Here is a 19,356-nt window from a genome sequence, read left to right as displayed (position 1 = left end):
GCACACACTCAGCCTCTCAGTCGTGTCTGACTCTGCAACACTATGTACTTCAGCCACCAGGCTCTCCTGTCCATGGGATTTTCCCAGAAAGAATATTGGAGTGGTTTGCCATTTCCTCCTCCAGGGGACCTTCCCGATTGAGGAAGTGAACCTGTATCTCCTGAGTCTCCTGCACTGGCAGGCAGACTCTTTATCAATGAGCCATCTGGGAAGTCCCACTGTTCTCTAGTAGGAAGAGTTAATCTCACAAAACATACCTACTCTCATGCTAGTAAATTTATGGTGAATCTCAGACATACCCTTCTTGTCTTACATTATACCCGTCTCTTAGTTCTGTAACTCCTGTATAACATCTTGTGTTTTCTTTATTCCTACAGCTCACAACCCTAACACCTTCCTTTCCTGGTGGCTGAGGATCCTAACTCCAAAGTTACTAGCAAGACCATCTAACATTTCCCCAGACTCTAAAAGGGAGGTGATATCTTTTTAATTCTTCCTCTTTCAAGGCCTTGGGATTAACCCTCTCTATTTCCCTTGGATAATGTCTCCTGAAGGAACCTCCTCCATTCCTACCCACAGCCTGCTGTCCTCACAGCTTGAGTGATCAGCCTGACCTGATCACTGTGCCCCTCAGCTCCTCATCACAGGAGGAGCTTCCCTCACCCCGTCCCACACAGGGCTGCCGGCTTTGGTTTTCCCACCCTGGCTGTCTGAGCCCCACGCTCTGAATTCCCTTAACGCTTGGGTACACAGTCTCAGACTGAGCATCACACACCAGGTACACAGTCTCAGCTACACTGTCACACACCATCACATGGTGCCTTGCAGTTATCCCTTCAAGGTGGTCAAGATGTATCTCGGGGACCAGTGATATTCTTTTAATAAATGCAGCTTCTTGCCTTAAAGAGAAGGACTTGGAAATCAATCCCATCAGATATGTGGAGAGGCCACCTTATAAAACAGGGACAGACAGACTTCGAGTTTAGTGATACAGCATCTCTCAGTTACTCCACTTTGCAGGAGGAGGGAACAACAAAGCCCACGGGATCACCCTTTGGCTCATGGCACTTGTCTGCTAGAGGTGATGAGATTCTAACACTCTCAAATGGACAGGAGATAAATAAATACCATATATATATGGACAAGTTGCAGCTCGGAAATTTCTCAGTTTTTCTCATTGCAAAATCAATACCCATCAGCAGTTGGAAATTAAAGGCAAGATTAGGCCTCAGTTTTATACATGCCTTATTGTATTCCAAAAGCTTTCTACTCGGTCAGATAAATCTTCTTTAAGAGGATTAGGAAACTTTCATTATCTTTATCTAACCTGAACTAACACTAAGTCTAAAAAATTAATCTATAGGCTGGACGAAAGCCGACCGCTGCTGGGAAGGGAGAGACTCCCGGGCTTCCTTCTAATAGAGCCATGGGGTCTCTGCTTCCTCCTGCTGGAAACTCAATGGTCCCCAAAGGAAGACAAGTCAGCCATTGTTCACCAAGATGGAGGAGGAGGCAGCTCCCTAGGTACCTCCATTTAGCCTCTCTGTGAATGTGAAGCCCAGTCTGCTAAGATTTCCGAGAGGAGGCATTTCCCTTCCTCCTCCACCCTCCTGATCTCTGAGTTGAATGTCACAGGGCTACAGAAGCCGCTTGGCCTGAATTGTGGAGACTTGAGAAAGTGACCTCTGGGATGAAGGACTCTCTTGCTCTGCTTCCTGCTTCTTCCCCGACTCTTTCTGACCCAGAGCCCTGAGACCCATGGGGAGACCCCACTGGCTTCCACATCCAGCCCCAGGAACTGCTTCCAAGCTTCTTATGCAGTATTATTCTTGCAGCTCTGAGCCATGAGCCCGTTACGGCCTGTGTTGACTTTGACATGCTTGTACAATCTGTCTTCTTTCCTGAAAAGCGAGAGTCTTGTTCTGTTTGAGTCTGTTTCCGTATAGTGCCTGACAGTTCTTTTTTATTTCAGCGCCGAGTTTCCTGAATTTGTAGATAACTTTGCTGTCAAGGCCACGGAGGTGCCATGGAGGCGTCACTTCCTAGGCTGAGAATTTCAGCTGCTCTGGAACCAAGCCCAGGTGGCAGGCGGGTGGTGAGAGTTCACACTTCCTTGTTTTCTGCAGATATCCCCACTCATCTCAGATGACTGATCCTGGGGAGGGCCTCACCAGAGGAGAAGCCTCAGACGTGGTACTTGTCTTTATCTCCAGATGGCAGGCTGCCTTGTAGCTCCCAAGATATGATCATCCCAAGCCATACCACTGGTGGAATGTGGATGGAGAAGAGACACAGCAGGGAGCATAGGTGTCCTTGTGTGGCATCAGATGTGGGAGTCTGGGGGCATGTGGGTCAGAGAAAGGCTTGGAGGCTGAATGGAGGCAAAGCTTCAAGTGCTACGTCAGCCCCAGGGCCTGCCGGAAGCAGGGGCTGCAGCCGACAGAGCCCCGGCCAAGCTCAGGCCACTATCAAGGCCTTTGGGGTCAGAGCCCAGATGGCCCACTAGCAAAGATCTCCAGCCAAAAGAAAAGCATGGTCCCCTTGAAATTTTATACATGACTGAAGCATGAAAAGACTTTACCCGCTACTCAAACTCCCCATGAAACCAACCAAAATGAGCAAAATTATATACTTTAGAAAGGCAGGGATGAGGGAATACATACTAGCTAAGCAAGAATGCCGCACACAAATCACAACCTGAAAAAAATCCATTAAGCTGACTGCAGATGGGATCTGATTAAAGGCACTTACTGATGCTAAGTCACATGCATTCTTCCTGAGCGCAATGCATGGCTCCAAGACGCTGGAGTAGGAGACACTGAGAAGACCCCACCCTTTGGCGAAGGGAGGCTGTGTCATTGGGGGCTGAGGGCTGGTCTGCTCAGTACCTCTTTGGCACCATGAATAGATACCTGACAGAAACTGCTTTGCACAGTCACGGGGGTGTTGGCAGGGGATAGCTCATCATAAGGTCATCTGTAGGGCTGCCTTATGATGCTTCCCCAAAGCTTATGGCTGCTCTCTGCATGAATTTTTAATTCTTAATATTGAATAGTTGATATCTGAGATTCTGATATTTTTTCAACCCCATTTTTCTCCAACAAAGTAAAATTCAAGTGGAAAACTCTTAAGTACTATGCATGGGTTATATTAATTCAGATTTTTAAAGGAGAACAGGAGAGGAAGTTAGGGAGCCCCCTTTTAATTATATACATTTATTTCCAACATAGACCTAGAGACATCTTGACTAATATCCCTCTTGACCTCAGCTCCACTGTGGGGCTAAAAGGGTGTAGACAGATACAACAGCAATGCCAAACAACACTAAGAACCCCTTTCCAGATCACACATAACCATCAGCTATGCAAGAACAGCCATACATCATGTGATTTTACATCAATATTATTAACCTTTTATCATGAGCTAAGCCTCTGAAAAATAACAGGCACAGAGAATAGTACAATCAATTTCCTAAAGTATCTTGCCCTAACTCCAGGGTGCTAAGTAACTAACATATGATATATTATATTTCTATATCTTGTCCAAACCCCAGAAAGCTCAACCAACTCAACAATACCAAACAACCTATGAATGAGAACAGAAGGACCAGAGATAAACCTGAGAAGCTCTGTGAAGATCCTCAGCACTTAAGTCAAGACACCCACAAGTGGAAGGGATCCAGGACACACTCAGTCTCTGGGTCCTGCAGAGGAATGGCTTTTTGTGTCTTTCTACAAGAGGTGGAAGCACAGGCTGAGATCAGTGCCCTCTGCATCGCTGACGGGAATGCCAGCACCCTGTCCAATCAACTCACCCTGCACAATGAGGTGGACGCGGGAGGTCTTGGGGTGGTTGTCCGTCTGCACAGAGCAGGTGTAGGGGCCCTCGTCGTACACGTCTACGTTCTGGATCATGATGCTGTACTGGGTTGGCGTGTTCACCAGGATGATCACACGAGGGTCTATGGACCACTTGTCATTCCCGGCGTAGAGGATGGTGCTGCGGTTCAGCCAGGCCACCCGGGTGACCCGATCATCTATGGTACACCTATGAGTGAGAGTGGGGAGCGGGGAAGAAAGGGGAAAGGGAAAGCGTGGGGAGAGGGGAGGGGAGGGAGAAAAGGGAGAGAGTGTTAAGAGATTCTATTATAAGTGCAGCTGCTGTTGTTCTAGGAGTAAATGAAATAACATAACCCAGTGTTAAAAGGGATCAATTATTGATAAAACTTCTTAAATAGAGGGCAACAGTGGCCTGAATCATCCTGAAGACCTGATGCTACAAAATCATTTCTATTTGATTTTGAAACATATTATGTGAACATCTTTGCTGTATATTTGCTTTCTATCTTATTTTTCCCCTCAGGCTTATATGAAAATTAGTTTACATTTTTCGAGCGCATTTACCACCTTGTGGGAAAAGTGGCCCAGGGCCAGAGGGGAGAGAAAGTGCATCGGTATTTCAAACAGATCACAGCTAATCTATATGGCAAATGCTTCACTTGTTGTTAAGTCAAAAATGGGACACATTCACCTGCATACCCACCCCCTCTGCGCTGTCATCGCCTGTACCCGAAGCTGCCCCAAGCCCTGCAACACGGATCTTGATATTCGCTGTAGAAAGCCAACAGTCTGGAGGTAGAAGTAAGGCTATCTCTTCAGATTTCAGGAGAGGGAAGGAGAAAGTGGCCAAGCAGAATTCTTCCTCCTGTTCACACGCCCCTGCCTATCCCTGAGAACAATACAATTGACATCAGCTGGTCAGCACCAAGATCACCAAGGTAAGAAGTTGATCTCTACCTCACATACACTCACCTACCCTTCCCAACAGTTGGAGGCTGTGACTACTGGTAGGAATGTAAACTACTAAAAATTATACGGAGAACTGAGTTACCATATGATCCCGCAATCCCACTCCTGGGCATATATCTGGAGAAAACCATAATTTGAAAAGATATATGAACCCCTACGTTCATAGCAGCACTATTTGCAATAGCTGAGACATGGAAGCAACGTAAGTGTTGGTAAAGATGTGGTGTATATACAATAGAACGCTACTCAGCTGGGCTTCTCTGGTGGCTCAGTGGTAAAGAATCCACCTGTCAGTGCAGGAGACACAGGAGATGTGGGTTTGATCCCTGGGTCAGAAAGTTCCCCTGGAGGAGGAACTCCAGTATTCTTGCTGGGATAATCTCATGGACAGAGGAGCCTGGTGGCTGCAGTCCATGGGGTCATACGAGTTGGACACAATTTAGTGACTTAGTGACTAAACCACCACCACCACCACTATTAAGCAACAGAAGGAAGTACTGCCATCTGCAGCAACACGGATGGACCCAGAGATTATCACACTGAGCAAAATAAGCCAGGCAGAGAATGGTAAACACCATGTGATATCACTTACATGTGGAATCTTAAAAAAATGGTGCAAATGATCTTAGTTACAAAACAGAAACAGATTCTCAGACACATAAAACAAACTTAAGGTTACCAAAGGGCAAGAGCGGGGGTAGATTAGGAGTTTAGGATTAATGTACACACACTACTATATATAAAACAGGTAAACAACAAGGGCCTACTATAGAGCACAGTGAACTCTACTCAGTATTTTGTAATAACCTACAAGGGAAGAGAATCTAAAAAAGAATATATATATGAAAAGAATATATAAGAATATAAGTGAGAGAATATATAAGTGAGAATATGTAATAACATAAGTGAGAGAATCTATAAGTGAGAATATGTAAGAATATAAGTGAGGATATATACACGTGGAACAAGAGACTGGTTCCTAATAGGAAAAGGAGGACGTCAAGGCTGTATATTGTCACCCTGCTTGTTTAACCTCTATGCAGAGTACATCATGAGAAACGCTGAACTGGAAGAAGCACAAGCTGGAATCAAGACTGCCGGGAGAAATATCAATCACCTCAGATATGCAGATGATACCACCCTCATGGCAGAAAGTGAGGAGGAACTAAAGAGCTTCTTGATGAAAGTGAAAGAGGAGAGTGAAAAAGTTGGCTTAAAGCTCAACATTCAGAAAACGAAGATCATGGCATCTGGGCCCATCACTTGGTGGCAAATAGATGGGGAAACAGTGGAAATAGTGAGAGACTTTATGTTTGAGGGCTCCAAAATCACTGCAGATGGTGACTGCAGTCATGAAATTAAAAGAAGCTTCCTCCTTGGAAGGAAAGTTTTGACCAATCTAGATAGCATATTAAAAAGCAAAGACATTACTTAGCCAACAAAGGTCCATCTAGTCGAGGCTATGGTTTTTCCAGTAGTCATGTATGGATGTGAGAGTTGGACTATAAAGAAAGCTAAGTGCTGAAGAATTTTGAACTGTGGTATTGGAGAAGACTCTTGAGAGTCCCTTGGACTGCAAGGAGATCTGACCAGTCAGTTCTAAGGGAAATCAGTCCTGAATATTCATTGGAAGGACTGATGTTGAAGCTGAAACTCCAATACTTTGGCCACTTGATGCGAAGAGCTGATTCATTTGAAAAGACCCTGATACTGGGAAAGATTAAAGGCGGGAGGAGAAGGGGATGACAGAGGATGAGATGGTTGGATGGCATCACTAACTCAATGGACATAAGTTTGGGTAGGCTCTGGGAGTTGGTGTTGGACAGGGAGGCCTGGAGTGCCATAGCTCGTGGGGTTGCAGAGACTCAGACACGACTGAGCAACTGAACTGAACTGAACTGAACTGAATATATACATATATATGTGTGTTTTATAAAACACCTTGTCACTTTATTGTATACCTAAAACTAAAACATTGTAAGTCAACTGTACGTCAATAAAAAGTAAATTAATTTAAAAAGAAAAACTGAGGTCATATTGTCTCCTCGACATCCTTGGGACTCTAGCTTCCCTTTCTGTGCATTTTTGTTCTACAGCAACTGTCATTTCCCTTGTGAAGACTCAATCCCTAGTTGGCGCTCTCTGCTCTTCACTTTTCAAAGGCATGTCTTTAGGAAAAAAATCTAACAAACTCCTTCATTTACTCTCAGTTGCAAATAAGAATTAATGTGCCAACTTTCTTAATAACAGCTGTATTTTCCTGAAGGTCAAATCCCTGTTGGAATGACTCCTGAAGGTTAAATTCCAACTGTACAGCCTGAGGAATTGGCCAGCCTGGAAGCAGACAGTAAGTCCAGCAAACTGAATGGTATGGTATCCCAGACCCTGGGACCACATACACAGGAGAGAGTGCAGACGATAGATTTGTTTTTATTTTGGTCAGTTATGTAATCCTTTGCCCATTTTTAAGCTGGTATAATATTTTTAAAGTTTAAGTAATAGTTGCAAAGGATGCATTTTTGGTCTATGGAGAATATTCACATTTTAAAATTAAAATGTTATAATGTTCCTTTCTATATATCTCTTTACAAACTTAAATACCATAGTGATTTGATACTCATGATTGTTTGCTTTCAAAATTCATGAACAAGCTCTTTTCTAACAGTCATAAAATGTGTATTGCTCGTTTTTTAAACTTGAACTTGTGTATCTATTATATATATTCTCTGCAGGATTTTATCTGCAGCATTTTATCCTGATAAAGTATTTTATGTTTGAAAATCTTTTATTGATCAGCTATCATATTTATTTGCAACAATATATATAAAATGTAGAGATTGAATTTTTTTTCATGTTCTGTGACTGTAAAGTTCTGAGTAATAATAGTTTCTTTTAGAATGAGTTAATGTTATAAGGTTAATATTGATAAAATGATCTAAATATTCTGTACATGTTGTTAAGTAATAATTAAACATAAGAAGTAAACTTTTACTGGAAATATAGCTTTTAATGGGATGGAGGAGGCTTTTCTGGTTATTATATAGTCAATAAGTATCATTATACTAGAGTGAGAGCTCAGGATCAATTCTATTCCTATTTTGCTTTGAAAGAAACCAAGTTCACATAAGCAAGAAGATGGAAATGAAAATCTTGTATAGCAGTGTCATTCAATTTTTTGTACCTCTTCCAAAATATATGCCCAAAACCACATAGCAAAATAGCTTCAAAAATTGTTTTAATGATCTCACAGCTGACAATTCAATTAATTCCTCCTTCAATTTCTTTTAAAGCAATGAATTGGAAAATACCTGACTTGCAAAGGGCTTTGTAACCCAGTATTAAATTCATTCAATTTCTCAATATCTGGACAGTATATTGCTAATATTTTACTAGGCTTTATGAAATGGCTATTAAAGATGGGTTATTTTGTTACTTGGAAGCACTTTGCTTAACCCAGTGTACTGAGAAAGATGGGAAAAATTGAAATACTGTTTATTTTAATGTGCCAAATCACATGCCCTCTGTCAGAAAGCATCTCTATCTCTCTGGATTCTAATTCCAAGAAGGAGAAGGAAGCAGTTTTGCCATAAATTCATTACTGATTAAAAAAAAAACAAAAACTGTGCCATTTCCTTCTGGACCTGTCTGCTTTATGTTGCGGGGACTCTTCTTCAAGAATGGTGCTCCACTTGATGACAGATTGGTAAGAGTGGCAGAGGTGACAATGGGAGTAAAGGAACACTCTCCTGGACAAATAGTTATGTGGAGCAGTCAGAAAGGAGAGTCAGAACTGCAATCCAAACACAGGCACTTTCTTGGCAGATCCATTTTAGGACATCTTAGATCTTGAAAAATGCACTGCTTTAGATATACTTCCTTGTGTAAGACCTACAACTGCAGGCTGGGGGTGAGTGGCATCAGTTCATATCACTGCAGGGTCTGGTAGGAGCTGACCCTGAGACAAGTCAGTTCAAATTGACCCTCCAGGCAGGACACATTCTCAGAGCCCTGCACACAGCCCATGGAAAGCCTCGTGTGCCCCTCGGGTAGATGATCCCTGGATGGCAGAGAGTTCTGTACTTCCAGGCTGTGGTTGTCTCCTTAATCTAAAAAAAAAAAAAGTGCATGTGGTTTGAGAACCCAAATAATGAGGTCAACCAAAATTTTCTTCAAATTTACGGTACTTAATTAATTTTCTCTTAAGAGATAAAACAGTCCTGGAGAACTGGAAGAACATTTGGAAGTGAGTTTTTGACAGTCATAAAACACCTACAGCTATGTGTGAAAAGAGGAGTGGAAAGTAGAATCAGAAGGAGTAAAGAAATACCTGAAAGACAGTGATGGAAAGGGGTCTTTCTTGCAAAGCACCACATTCAGCTCTGCTGAATAGGCAACATGGGATTCAGGTACCCTGGAAGAGGTAATGGCAACCCACTCCAGTATTCTTGCCTGGAGAATTCCACGGACAGAGGAACCTGGTGGGCTACAGCCCATGCAGTTGCAAAGAGTCAGACACGACTGAGAGACTCACACACATTAAGTCACCTGGTTTGGTTCTGGGTCAGAGGTGGGAATTACAGTTAGGGGAAACCCATGCCTTAAGACAGTGGTTTTCAAACTTTCTTTTGCATCACAGTTACCTAGAGAGTTTTTTTTTTTTAATTTTTAATTTGGTTTGAAAATTTAAATTTATTTATTTTTATTTTTTATTGGGGTATAGGTGCTTTACAATGCTGTGTTGGTTTCTGGTGTATAGCAAAGTGAATTTTAAAACACAGATTTGCTAAACCCAGCTCCCAAGAGCTTCCTTACAGTGGGTTGGAGGTGGGCTGAGAATTTGCCTTTCTAACCAGTTTCCAGATGTCAGAGCTTCTGCTCTGGGGACTCCCCTGTGAGAACCACTGACTTAAAGAAGGGGTTCCCCGATGGCTCAGTAGGTAAAGAACCTGCCTGCAATGCAGGAGACACAGGGGACTCAGGTTTGATCCCTGGGCCAGGAAGAGGGACCCTTGGAGGAGGAAATGGTAATCCACTCCAATATTTTCTCCTGAAAAATTCCATGGGCAGAGGAACTTGGAAGGCTTCATATAGTCCATAGGGTTGCAAAGAGTTGGACAAATGAAGAGGCTTAGCATGCCTTAAAGAAACCAGACGGAAGACAGATAACCAGCTCATCCTGAAAAGTGAAACTGGCCAGCTTCCATGTGGTTGTTATTTTGTTCTTACTTTTATATTTTGCCTCTGAAAATACAAAACCAATAACGGCCATGATTCACACAATGGTATTTCATGAGTGTCTAAGGTGTGTTAGGTAACCAACACCGTAGGAGCTGAAATGCCAGAAGGAGGCAGACAAAGGTCACACCCTTGATCCTACAACAAAAACACCCAAGAAAATAGGTATCTTAGCTTCAGAGAATGACAAGCGGTGAAAATAAAAGCAGGACAAGGAACGGAGGGTGCCAGGGGGCTGGGAGCATCCTTGAGAGAGACGAAGCGGTCAGGGAAACCCTCGGTGCCTGTTTGCTAGACACTGATGCTTTTATCATCTTAAATCCGAATGCAACAGGACACGTCTCTGAAAATCAAGTCTATGTTAAAAATAAATGTCACATACACAGATTAAAAATAAATCTCACTTATACCCACAGATAGCTGTGGAACATTTAGATAATCTGGATAGCTGGAGAACGAGTCTTGGAAACCAGCCTAACAAATGGTGTCTCTCCTTTACAGATAACTTTATAGATTCTACATTCAGAGAATTGACAATTGGCATTTTGAGAAACTGAAGTTAACTAGAAAATGCCTTTTTATTTCCAGCCTAGTTATTGGGATAATACCTAAATTATGTTGTGTGCTCGTCTGCCTTCAGGAGTAGACAGTGGCAAATAAAGTTTAATCTCTAATATAGACATACCGTTCAAAATTTCCTCCTCTTTGTAATGCGATGGTTTTCTTCATAGAATTTACAGCACTGGCTTTCACTACATACGTACCTATTTGCTAGGCTGTAAATACCACCTGGTAAGAACCATCTCAGTGGTCTTCACTTTGTGTCATCAGCACCTCCCACAGCCCACCAGGAAACTAGAAGGTGATCCACACATATTTATAATGATTAAAAGATGTAAGGTAATGTTTTTCAAGCTGACATAAAAAGAACCCACTTAGGATTATAGCTAATGATACTGCATTACATCCTTGAGAGTAGATCTTAAATGTTTTCACCACAAAAAAGAAATGCAAATAATGAGATGGAATGGAGGTGACAGCTTATTCTACAAAGGTAATCATCTTGAAATAATTAAAGGCACCAAATCAACATCCTGTGCACCTGAAACTTACACAGTGCTATATATCAATTAGGCTTCCCTCGTGGCTCAGTGGTAAAGAATCTGCCTGTCAATGCAGAAGACACGGGTTTGACCCTGGGTCAGGAAGATCCCCTGGAGAAGGAAATGGCAATCCACTCCAGTATGCTTGCCTGGGAAATCCCATGGATAGAAGAGTCCGGTGGGCTACAGTTGATGGGGTCACAGAGAGTTGGACGTGACTTAGCAACTAAACAATAAAACTATGTCAATTATATCTCAATAAAGCTAGAAAAAAAAAGGATCCATGTAAGGTGAAGTAGATGTCCTGGGAAATACTTTTATGTGTGTATCTCTCTATGAGCCATTCACACACACACACACGTGCACACACACAAGATCCACAGGTCCTCTACTTGTATTTTTTAATCCACTGCTTTCATTTTGACAATAGACAAATATCACACGTGCGAGTGGTAGATATGGTCTGACCACAAGTAGATTTCAGTGTTTGGACTTGTATCTCTTAGTACAGGGGCATCAGTGAGCATTTCCATTGTCTAAGGCTAATGAGAAGCACATAAGGTGGACTCCCAGCATCAGCAAGTTGTCCCTGCCAAGAAAAGTGGCTCAAAACCAAGTGATAGGGAGTCCCCAAAGTTGGAGTGAATCCACGTAGAGGAGAACTTGGTCATCAAGGCTCATGGGCTGAAGTCAAGAGGTATCCTTACAGACATTGGCACCACATTCGTAGGCAACAAGGAAATTAATTTTAATAAGGCATCATCAGCTCCACTGATGCTAAAGACTTTAAATGATTTATGTATATGTATGATCTATAATTTTATTGTTTTTTCCTTTTCTTTTCTTTTGGCCAGGCTACATGGCATGTGGGATTTTAATTCCCCAATCAGGGATCGGACCTGCACAACAGAAGTGCACAGTCTTAACCACTGGACCACCAGAGAAGTCCCTGATCTTTAATTTTAGATTTTTGAGTCATAGAAGGGTATACGGTGAAGGCATTTATATCTAGTTTAATGATTTCATGTACATAAGATTTTTAAAATAATATTACCACTGGGAATCCCGGGTCATCTTGTCTCTGCCTACCCTGTCCCTTGCTAGAGTGACCTTTCAGAAAGCTGTCAAGAAATGCTGAAAAAGGTAAAAGGATTGAATGTTAAAACCTAAAATGTATTTCTTTGAATTTCATTTTTAAATTTACTCATGATATCCTTTTTTGGCTTTGTTTTGTCAATTGCCTCTTTTTTATAAATTGAGAGTTAACTGGATTTCAGTTAAAAATCTTGTATCAAAATAAATTAATAATGCTATCAAAAAATGGGAAGAAGGTCATCTTGTTTTAGAGAATTCAAGGGTCAATAATAACTGAATGTTTTAAAGGGAGAGGGGAAGAAAAAAATACAGTATTTTTAGACCAGTTCCCAAGGTATGCTTAATTGCACAAAGCTGTTCTCTTAGGAAGCTTTAACTACTCAGTTGTTTCCTGAGTTACAAATCCAGTCAAGTCGAGAACATCAACAAGAACCCTAAGTTACCTAAGGGGAAACTTCACAAAATTCAGAGAGAGTCATAACTCTGTAGAGCTAATATTTGCTGCTAGGGTCTGTTGGAGGATATATATGACAGCTTCCACAGAAGCATGGGGCAGGGTCAGAGCTGCTTAGAGAGGGACTTCAGGAGTGCAAGACATTGACTTTGAAGGTTGCCAGACACACGGCATCCTCAGATGACTCCTAATTGGAGGATGGTATATTCTGGAGTCGCATTAATGCCTAGAAAGGGTGTACATGTCTTATGTGTGCGTGTGTGTAGGTGGGGGAGGAATGCTATGCACGAAAAGTGGGAAACATATGCGAAGGCATGCAAGGATGAGTGTCCTGGAGGAACTGGAGTCTTTGAAACAAAACCAAGCAAGGTGTGGGCTCTCCTGAACACGATGTCACCTGAAGCAGTGAATCAGCCACAGGATAACGGTGTGCAGGGTTTCAGGCTGTGACCGATGATGGATGAGTCCATCAAGACAGTGCTTTCTGTGTCCTGGAGCGGCAAGTGAACTTCCCGTCCCCACAAGCTCTGCCGGAAGGCCAGGAGAAAGGAAGGCAGAGTCTCTAGTGCAGGAAGGAAAAGGAAAGGAGTGATTTCATTGAAAGGGGGCTTCACAAAGGGAAGTCACTTACAACCACGGAAGAGGGGCTGCGGGCAGGGCTGTGGGAGGAGGGGGACAGGAGGAGGACTCCTATCGCAGTAAGGAAGGTGCAGCCCCAGGGGCTGAACACAGCTGAGAAGGGAGGACCGTCAGGAGAAAGCTCTGTTCCAGGTGATGGGTGGCTGAGCTGGTCTCTTTCCAGACTTCAAGTCACTGTGTGTGCCCAGGTGTGCTGGGACGATACCTTCCTAGTTTCCTGAGGAGGCAGAGGCACAGACTCAATAAAACTAACAACCAAAGCCATCACAGATTCCTGCCCTCAAGATTTTACACTCCTAGGGGAATGATAGAACAGAAGAGCACTGAGAAGACCCCTGACCCCACTCACGGAGATGACCAAAAGTGTAGATCATCTGTGTGTTGAACAGACATTTATTCAGCACCTACTAATTGTCAGACACCCCACTAGGAGCATCTCAAGAGATTGAGCAGGGTCACTGCCTCTACCCCCTTGATATTTCTGGATTTGCGGGATTAATGTGCAATCAACAACCTTCAGAATCCCTGAATCTGCTCAAGCTGAGCCGAGGAGACCACTAGGATAGTCACCACAGGCAATGGCATGGGAAATCTTACCAGAGATATGTTAGTAGACAGGCCTTCTGAGGACATGACAATCTAAGACAGAAAACTGAAACAAATCGTCAGGCACAGGTGTTGGCAACTGAGAGCATTTTAGAGAGAGGACAAGGCAGGTATGCAGGATCTGGGGTAGAAGTTGACTCAGGAAAGGAACAGAATGGAACCCAGAGAGGCCCAAGCAAGGCGAATGGGGAAAACGGTAGATTCCATGAGGCTGGGAGGGGAATGAATGCAACGTGACAAGTCTGTGTTTTAGACTGGGTGTAATGGAGCATTCCCTGAGTAGGTTCGGGTAAACACATGCCATGGTGTAAATTATGCTTACAAGAATATACTGGAATCCTTTTGGAGATTGGATGGTAGGCAGTAGGACCATCAAGGGAGTCAAGTGTACCCTTGTAGGCAAGAGAAAGCAGCCCTGTGACAAGAGGGTCTAAGGCTTAAGGAAGGGGTGGGGGAGGGGAGGGGATGATGGGGTGACATGTGATGAGAGTGAAGGGCTGATGGCAGGATCTGTAGATGACACTTTCATGGATGTTTTCAGCAAAGGCACAAAGAGAAATCGAGGCATAAACGTCATGGGGATCTCCAGAGTGTTGTTTGTTTAAGATTGGAAACACTGGGAATTCATTTCGTAAATATTTACTGAACACTTCCTGGGTGCTAGGGCTTTTCAGATGTATAAATGCCCACCAGTTTCCTGTGCATGGTGTTGATTCACTAGGTCTGGGTGAGAACCAAACACCTGTGTTTTTCTAACAAGCTCTGTGATCATTCTGATATGGGAGGGCTGGACTACACTTTGAGATGCCTGATGCTAAGAACCTGAGATGCCACTTTGAAGAAGACAAGGGCCAGCCTTCTTACATTAGGATAGGCACACATTATGATACTTAGTATGGAAGGGTATACTGATGAGATCAATCTTATTGAATACGAGCAACTGATGATGCAGGAGAAAGTGAATGACTCACAAAGAAACTTTTCGGTAAAGGGAAAGAGTGTGGAATCTAAAGCATGGGATTGGAAGGGTGCTTCATTTTGTATCAGAAGAGAAGGAAAGAATAGTAACACAGATAGGTTTGTGGCTCTAGCCATGGGGAAACAAGGAGCTCCTGAGTGGCGGTTTTTATCTTCTCCCAAGTAGAGGGCAGTGTTATCAGTTGATGGTAAACAAGAGTAGGGGAGAGGAAGGTTGTTGCTGTTGTGCAGTCACTCAGTTGTGTCTGACTCTTTGGGACCCCTTGGACTGCAGCATGCCAGGCTTTCCTGTCCTTCACTGTCTCCTGGAGCTTGCTCAGATACATTTCCATTGAGTCAATGATGCCATACAACCGTCTTGTCCTCTGTCGTCCCCTTCTCCTCCTGCCTTCAATCTTTCCCAGCATCAGGGTCTTTTCCAATGTGTTGGCTGTTCACATCAGGTGGCCAAAGTGTTGGAGATTCATCTTCATCATCAGTCCTCCCAATGAATATTCAGGGGAGGAAGGTAGATATAAGAAAAAATGAAATAGCTTTTGCAGAAAAAGAGAGCAAGATTTCTAGGGATCTATGGTAGGATTCACAGGCCATGCTGAGGCCCTACTTAGAGTGCATGGCCAAGAATTTATAGCAACACTGCTCTGCCAGCTTTGAGAATATTCTCTAACCAAGAATATCTTCTCAGCTGCTAAGCTGCAGGCACAGAAAGCATGGATGGCTGGGTTCGTCCAGCGTTGGAGAGTGCCAGATGGGCAAGGGAGAAGAATCCAAGCATGAAAGGAATTGGAACGTAATTGAGAGAAAGGATACAAGGAGACAGGGGCCCTGATGGATAGAGAGAACCCGGTGGGTTCTATGCACTGGAAACTTGAATGAGGTCCTCGAGCAAATGAGCTGGCACGAAAGAGGCTGGCTGTGATGGAAAGCAGGAATATGCGGTGACCACACAGTAGTGGCCCTCGTCCACAGGGATTAAACCCATCCAGGTTCAGATGGGCCATCTAGACAGATCTTGAGAATCTTGAGAAGGATGGTGGGAGTCAAGCATTCTTTTTGAGCTTTGATGACTTAGCTGAATTGGGCCTTAAAGAGAGAGTACATCATGCAGCTGAGGAGAGGGCTTCGGCTCAGATAGACAAGGGCTCCACTCCTGACCCGACAGACGGCCTTAGGGCAGGAACTTGGTTTATTCCCTCAGAACCTCCCCTCACCATCTGTGAAGTAGCAGGAACACATCTACCTCCTGGGGCCATCATGAGGTTGAACTAAGAAATACATAAGCCAGAATCAGAAGTGTACCTAAACACAGCACACGTTGTTTAAAGAGAACCTGCTCTATTACTATTGTCAGAGAGCTTGTTGCTGCATTTGGAAAAATGTAACTCAACTACTGTTACGTGGGAGTGCATGTTAGTTTAACCAAGATATCGTGGATCCATTGGCTTATCCTTTCCCAAGGAGATCTGAAGGCTTCTCTTTCTGTATTTTCACATATATAAAGAATGGAATAAATTAATAATAAAAAAAATTAAAAAATTCATTTTTGTATCTCAAAAAAAAAAAAAGAATGGAGTTTCATGGAGGGTGGTCTGCACCCGGTTTCATAACAGGTTATCTTGCTCACAAATAGGTTAGAGAGAAGGTGAGATCTACATTTTTACCAAAAAACTTGGCAGCTTGGTCCAGGGCTTTCCCAGTCCACTTATAAACTCTCCCACTTTTAAGATTTTCTTTTTTCCCAAAAATATCTTCCTGTTGAGAAGCAGTCTGCACTCGACTTGTGCAGAATTCTGCAGTGGGATTTCACTTCCCTCTAAGGTTTATTTTCTCAGCTAAAGCCATTGAGACAACTTTAACTTTGTATTTGTATCAGGCTTCATTCACAGCATGTTGACACAGTGGTTGATGGGCTGGTTTCTAGATTGATGACTGGTGGTAGGTAAAATGCTGTATTTCTAACAATACATAATTGAGAGATCCATCAATACGGCTGTGCACACCTGAAGGAGAGTCCCTGTTGGCCCGCAGGCCCCGACAGCTCAGGCTGTGGTGTCCTTGTCTTGGGCAGTCTCCCTGTACAAATAGGACAACCCTCATCCTAGAACCAGGTACTGAAACATTCCATCTCTTAAGCAGACTGAGGCACTGCTGGAATCAAATGCTAATCATGTAAGTGCAAAACAGAAAGGGGATGATAGGGACAGGACCATAGTTGAAGGGAGTCCTTTAGGTCAGAGCTTCAGGGCTGCATGTTCAATTCCTTTAAGAGTGGTTTACCACACATGAGCTACGGGACACCAAGGAAAAGTGACAGTTATTCCAAGGATCACATTCCCAACGCAAGGAGACCCTGTTAGCTGGTGAAACAGTGGTAAGGGTGCATCTCAGAGCAAATGAAGGACAAGACAGGATTTATCCAAGGGTCTCCCCACAGATCGATGCCCTGGCTAGTCATTGGTGAATGGTCACCTCACATCTGGAATCACAGGTGGTTTTGGAAAGCCTCCTTTGTCCCACATTTTTCCTTTGCAACTCGGTACTCTGTGATGACCCAGATGGGATGGGGAGGAGGGAAGGTGGGAGGGAGAAGCAAGACAGAGAGGATATATGTATGCAAACAGCTGATCCACTTTGTGGTACAGCAGAAACTAATGCAGCATTGTAAAGCAATTATATTCCAACAAAATTAAAAAAAAAAATTTTAAGGGAGCATTATAGCATAAGGTCAAGCCATTTCAGAAACAGTGAGCCCTTGAGTAAAGAAGAAAAGCATCTTTCAAAGATAAGAATAAAGAAAGCCCCTCCTCTTCCACCATTCAGCCCCACATCTCTTGCCCCTGTGGTCCAGGCCACTGGTGCAGAATTCCAGGTGGGGCTGTAAAAAGGAGGCGCACGTTTGCTCTCAGCCCTGCCTCCCTGTCTCAGATGACAGCTGCCTCAGGAACTGCCCAGGGGCTGGTTGAGGATGCCTAGAGAAGCCACCCAGAACAGTCCACCTTATTTATTCATCCCAGGCTCCCACTCCACTGTTCCTTCCACTACATCCTGAACAGCTTTGAAACCCAGCCTCCCAATTGGTTCATTAGAGCTGGCAAAGATGAAATTAAAATGTTTCCCATTCCATTCAGTAGATTATCCTGGCATATTTACTCATGGCCACGTCTGTCTCAGTATCATCCACGGAAAAGTATAAATTAAAATTTTAAATTAAAAGCAGGGAGTCTGGGGAGCTTGATTTCTTTTTGAAGAATGGAGCGAGTCAGCCACAGGCTCCCAGCATGAGTGTCATGGGACCAAAGACTCCGGCAGCGCAGAAATTACAGCCCATGGATTTCCCTGCACACACCTTCCCACATATAATGCGAAAGATCATGGGATCCTGGAGTCAGGCAGAGCCTCAAAGGTCATTCTTCTTTCTGAAGAATTGGGCAAAAACAAAACCATCCCCTTCTGGGGTCACGTGAAAGTTATCAGCACTGATTTACTTATGAAACAAAAAATATGCTGAAAATTGATTAGCTTTTATCCTATCACTAGGGTTTCTGTGTAATATTCTGGTTAAGAGAGTCAATGTTTTAATAAGAGATACGTGAGTTCCAGTCACAGGTCTTTCATTTACTGATCCTTTGTGAGCACCAGATTTTCTCATTTATAAAATGGAAACGATATTTTAAAAATCACTGGTGGTGATAAATATTAAATAAACAATCCTTTTAATACTAGTATCATCACAATCTGAGAGCACAGTCAATAGTTAATATATTATTTACTTATAAATTATTTTATTTATTATTTATTATATATAGACTAATAATCCTACATAAGATTGGGGCTTCTCTGGTGGTTCAGTGGTAAAGAACTTGCCTGCCAACACAGGAGACTTGGGTTCGATCCCTGGTCTGGGAAGATTCTCTGAAGAAGGAAATAGATACCCACTTCAGTATTCTTGCCTGGAAAACCCCATGGATGGAGGAACCTGGTGGGCTACAGTCCATGGCATCCCAAAGGGTCAGATACAACTTAGGAACTCAACAACAATAACAACATACATATTTCCATAATTATTCAAAATCAGAGAATAATGATAACCCAAACATTACAACAATGTTGACCTTCCCTTCATGCTTATTTTCCAGTGCACACATAGACCAGTTATAAAGTTTGGAAAATTAAGTAGAGGATCCATCTCTGGAGCCCCAGTCTATAGACCATACTGCCTGCAGTTTGAACTAGAATTTGTGTCTGTTCTTGTGAGCTTGGCTTCACAGGAGACTCTGAGGCCTATAAACTGACTTGATTCTTCCTGTGCCACCCCAAACAGACTACACATCTGAACTAAACCTTATCAGTGTTTTAAAAATAAAGCTCTCATTAAGCAGACAGATGGGCAGGGACAGCTGGAGGAGGAGTGATGGGAAGTGATGCTTTTGCAGGAAGG

At 43.1% G+C, this 19,356-nt stretch overlaps 1 protein-coding gene across 1 annotated transcript in view; it reads right to left on the bottom strand.

The window, feature by feature from the left end:
- The window catches only part of OPCML (opioid binding protein/cell adhesion molecule like), a 513,799-nt gene that overhangs the window by 232,868 nt on the left and 261,575 nt on the right, over window positions 1-19,356 (bottom strand). The window contains exon 2 of the mRNA XM_040255856.1: window positions 3,815-4,047. Within this exon, the coding sequence (XP_040111790.1) occupies window positions 3,815-4,047 (233 nt within the window). The remainder of the gene's footprint in view (window positions 1-3,814; window positions 4,048-19,356) is intronic.

This window comes from Oryx dammah, unplaced genomic scaffold (assembly GCF_014754425.2).
Source record: "Oryx dammah isolate SB20612 unplaced genomic scaffold, SCBI_Odam_1.1 HiC_scaffold_15, whole genome shotgun sequence".
NCBI lineage: Eukaryota > Metazoa > Chordata > Mammalia > Artiodactyla > Bovidae > Oryx > Oryx dammah.
The sequence above is the reverse complement of the archived record's forward strand: the minus strand, read 5'-3'. Positions and strand labels throughout refer to the sequence as shown.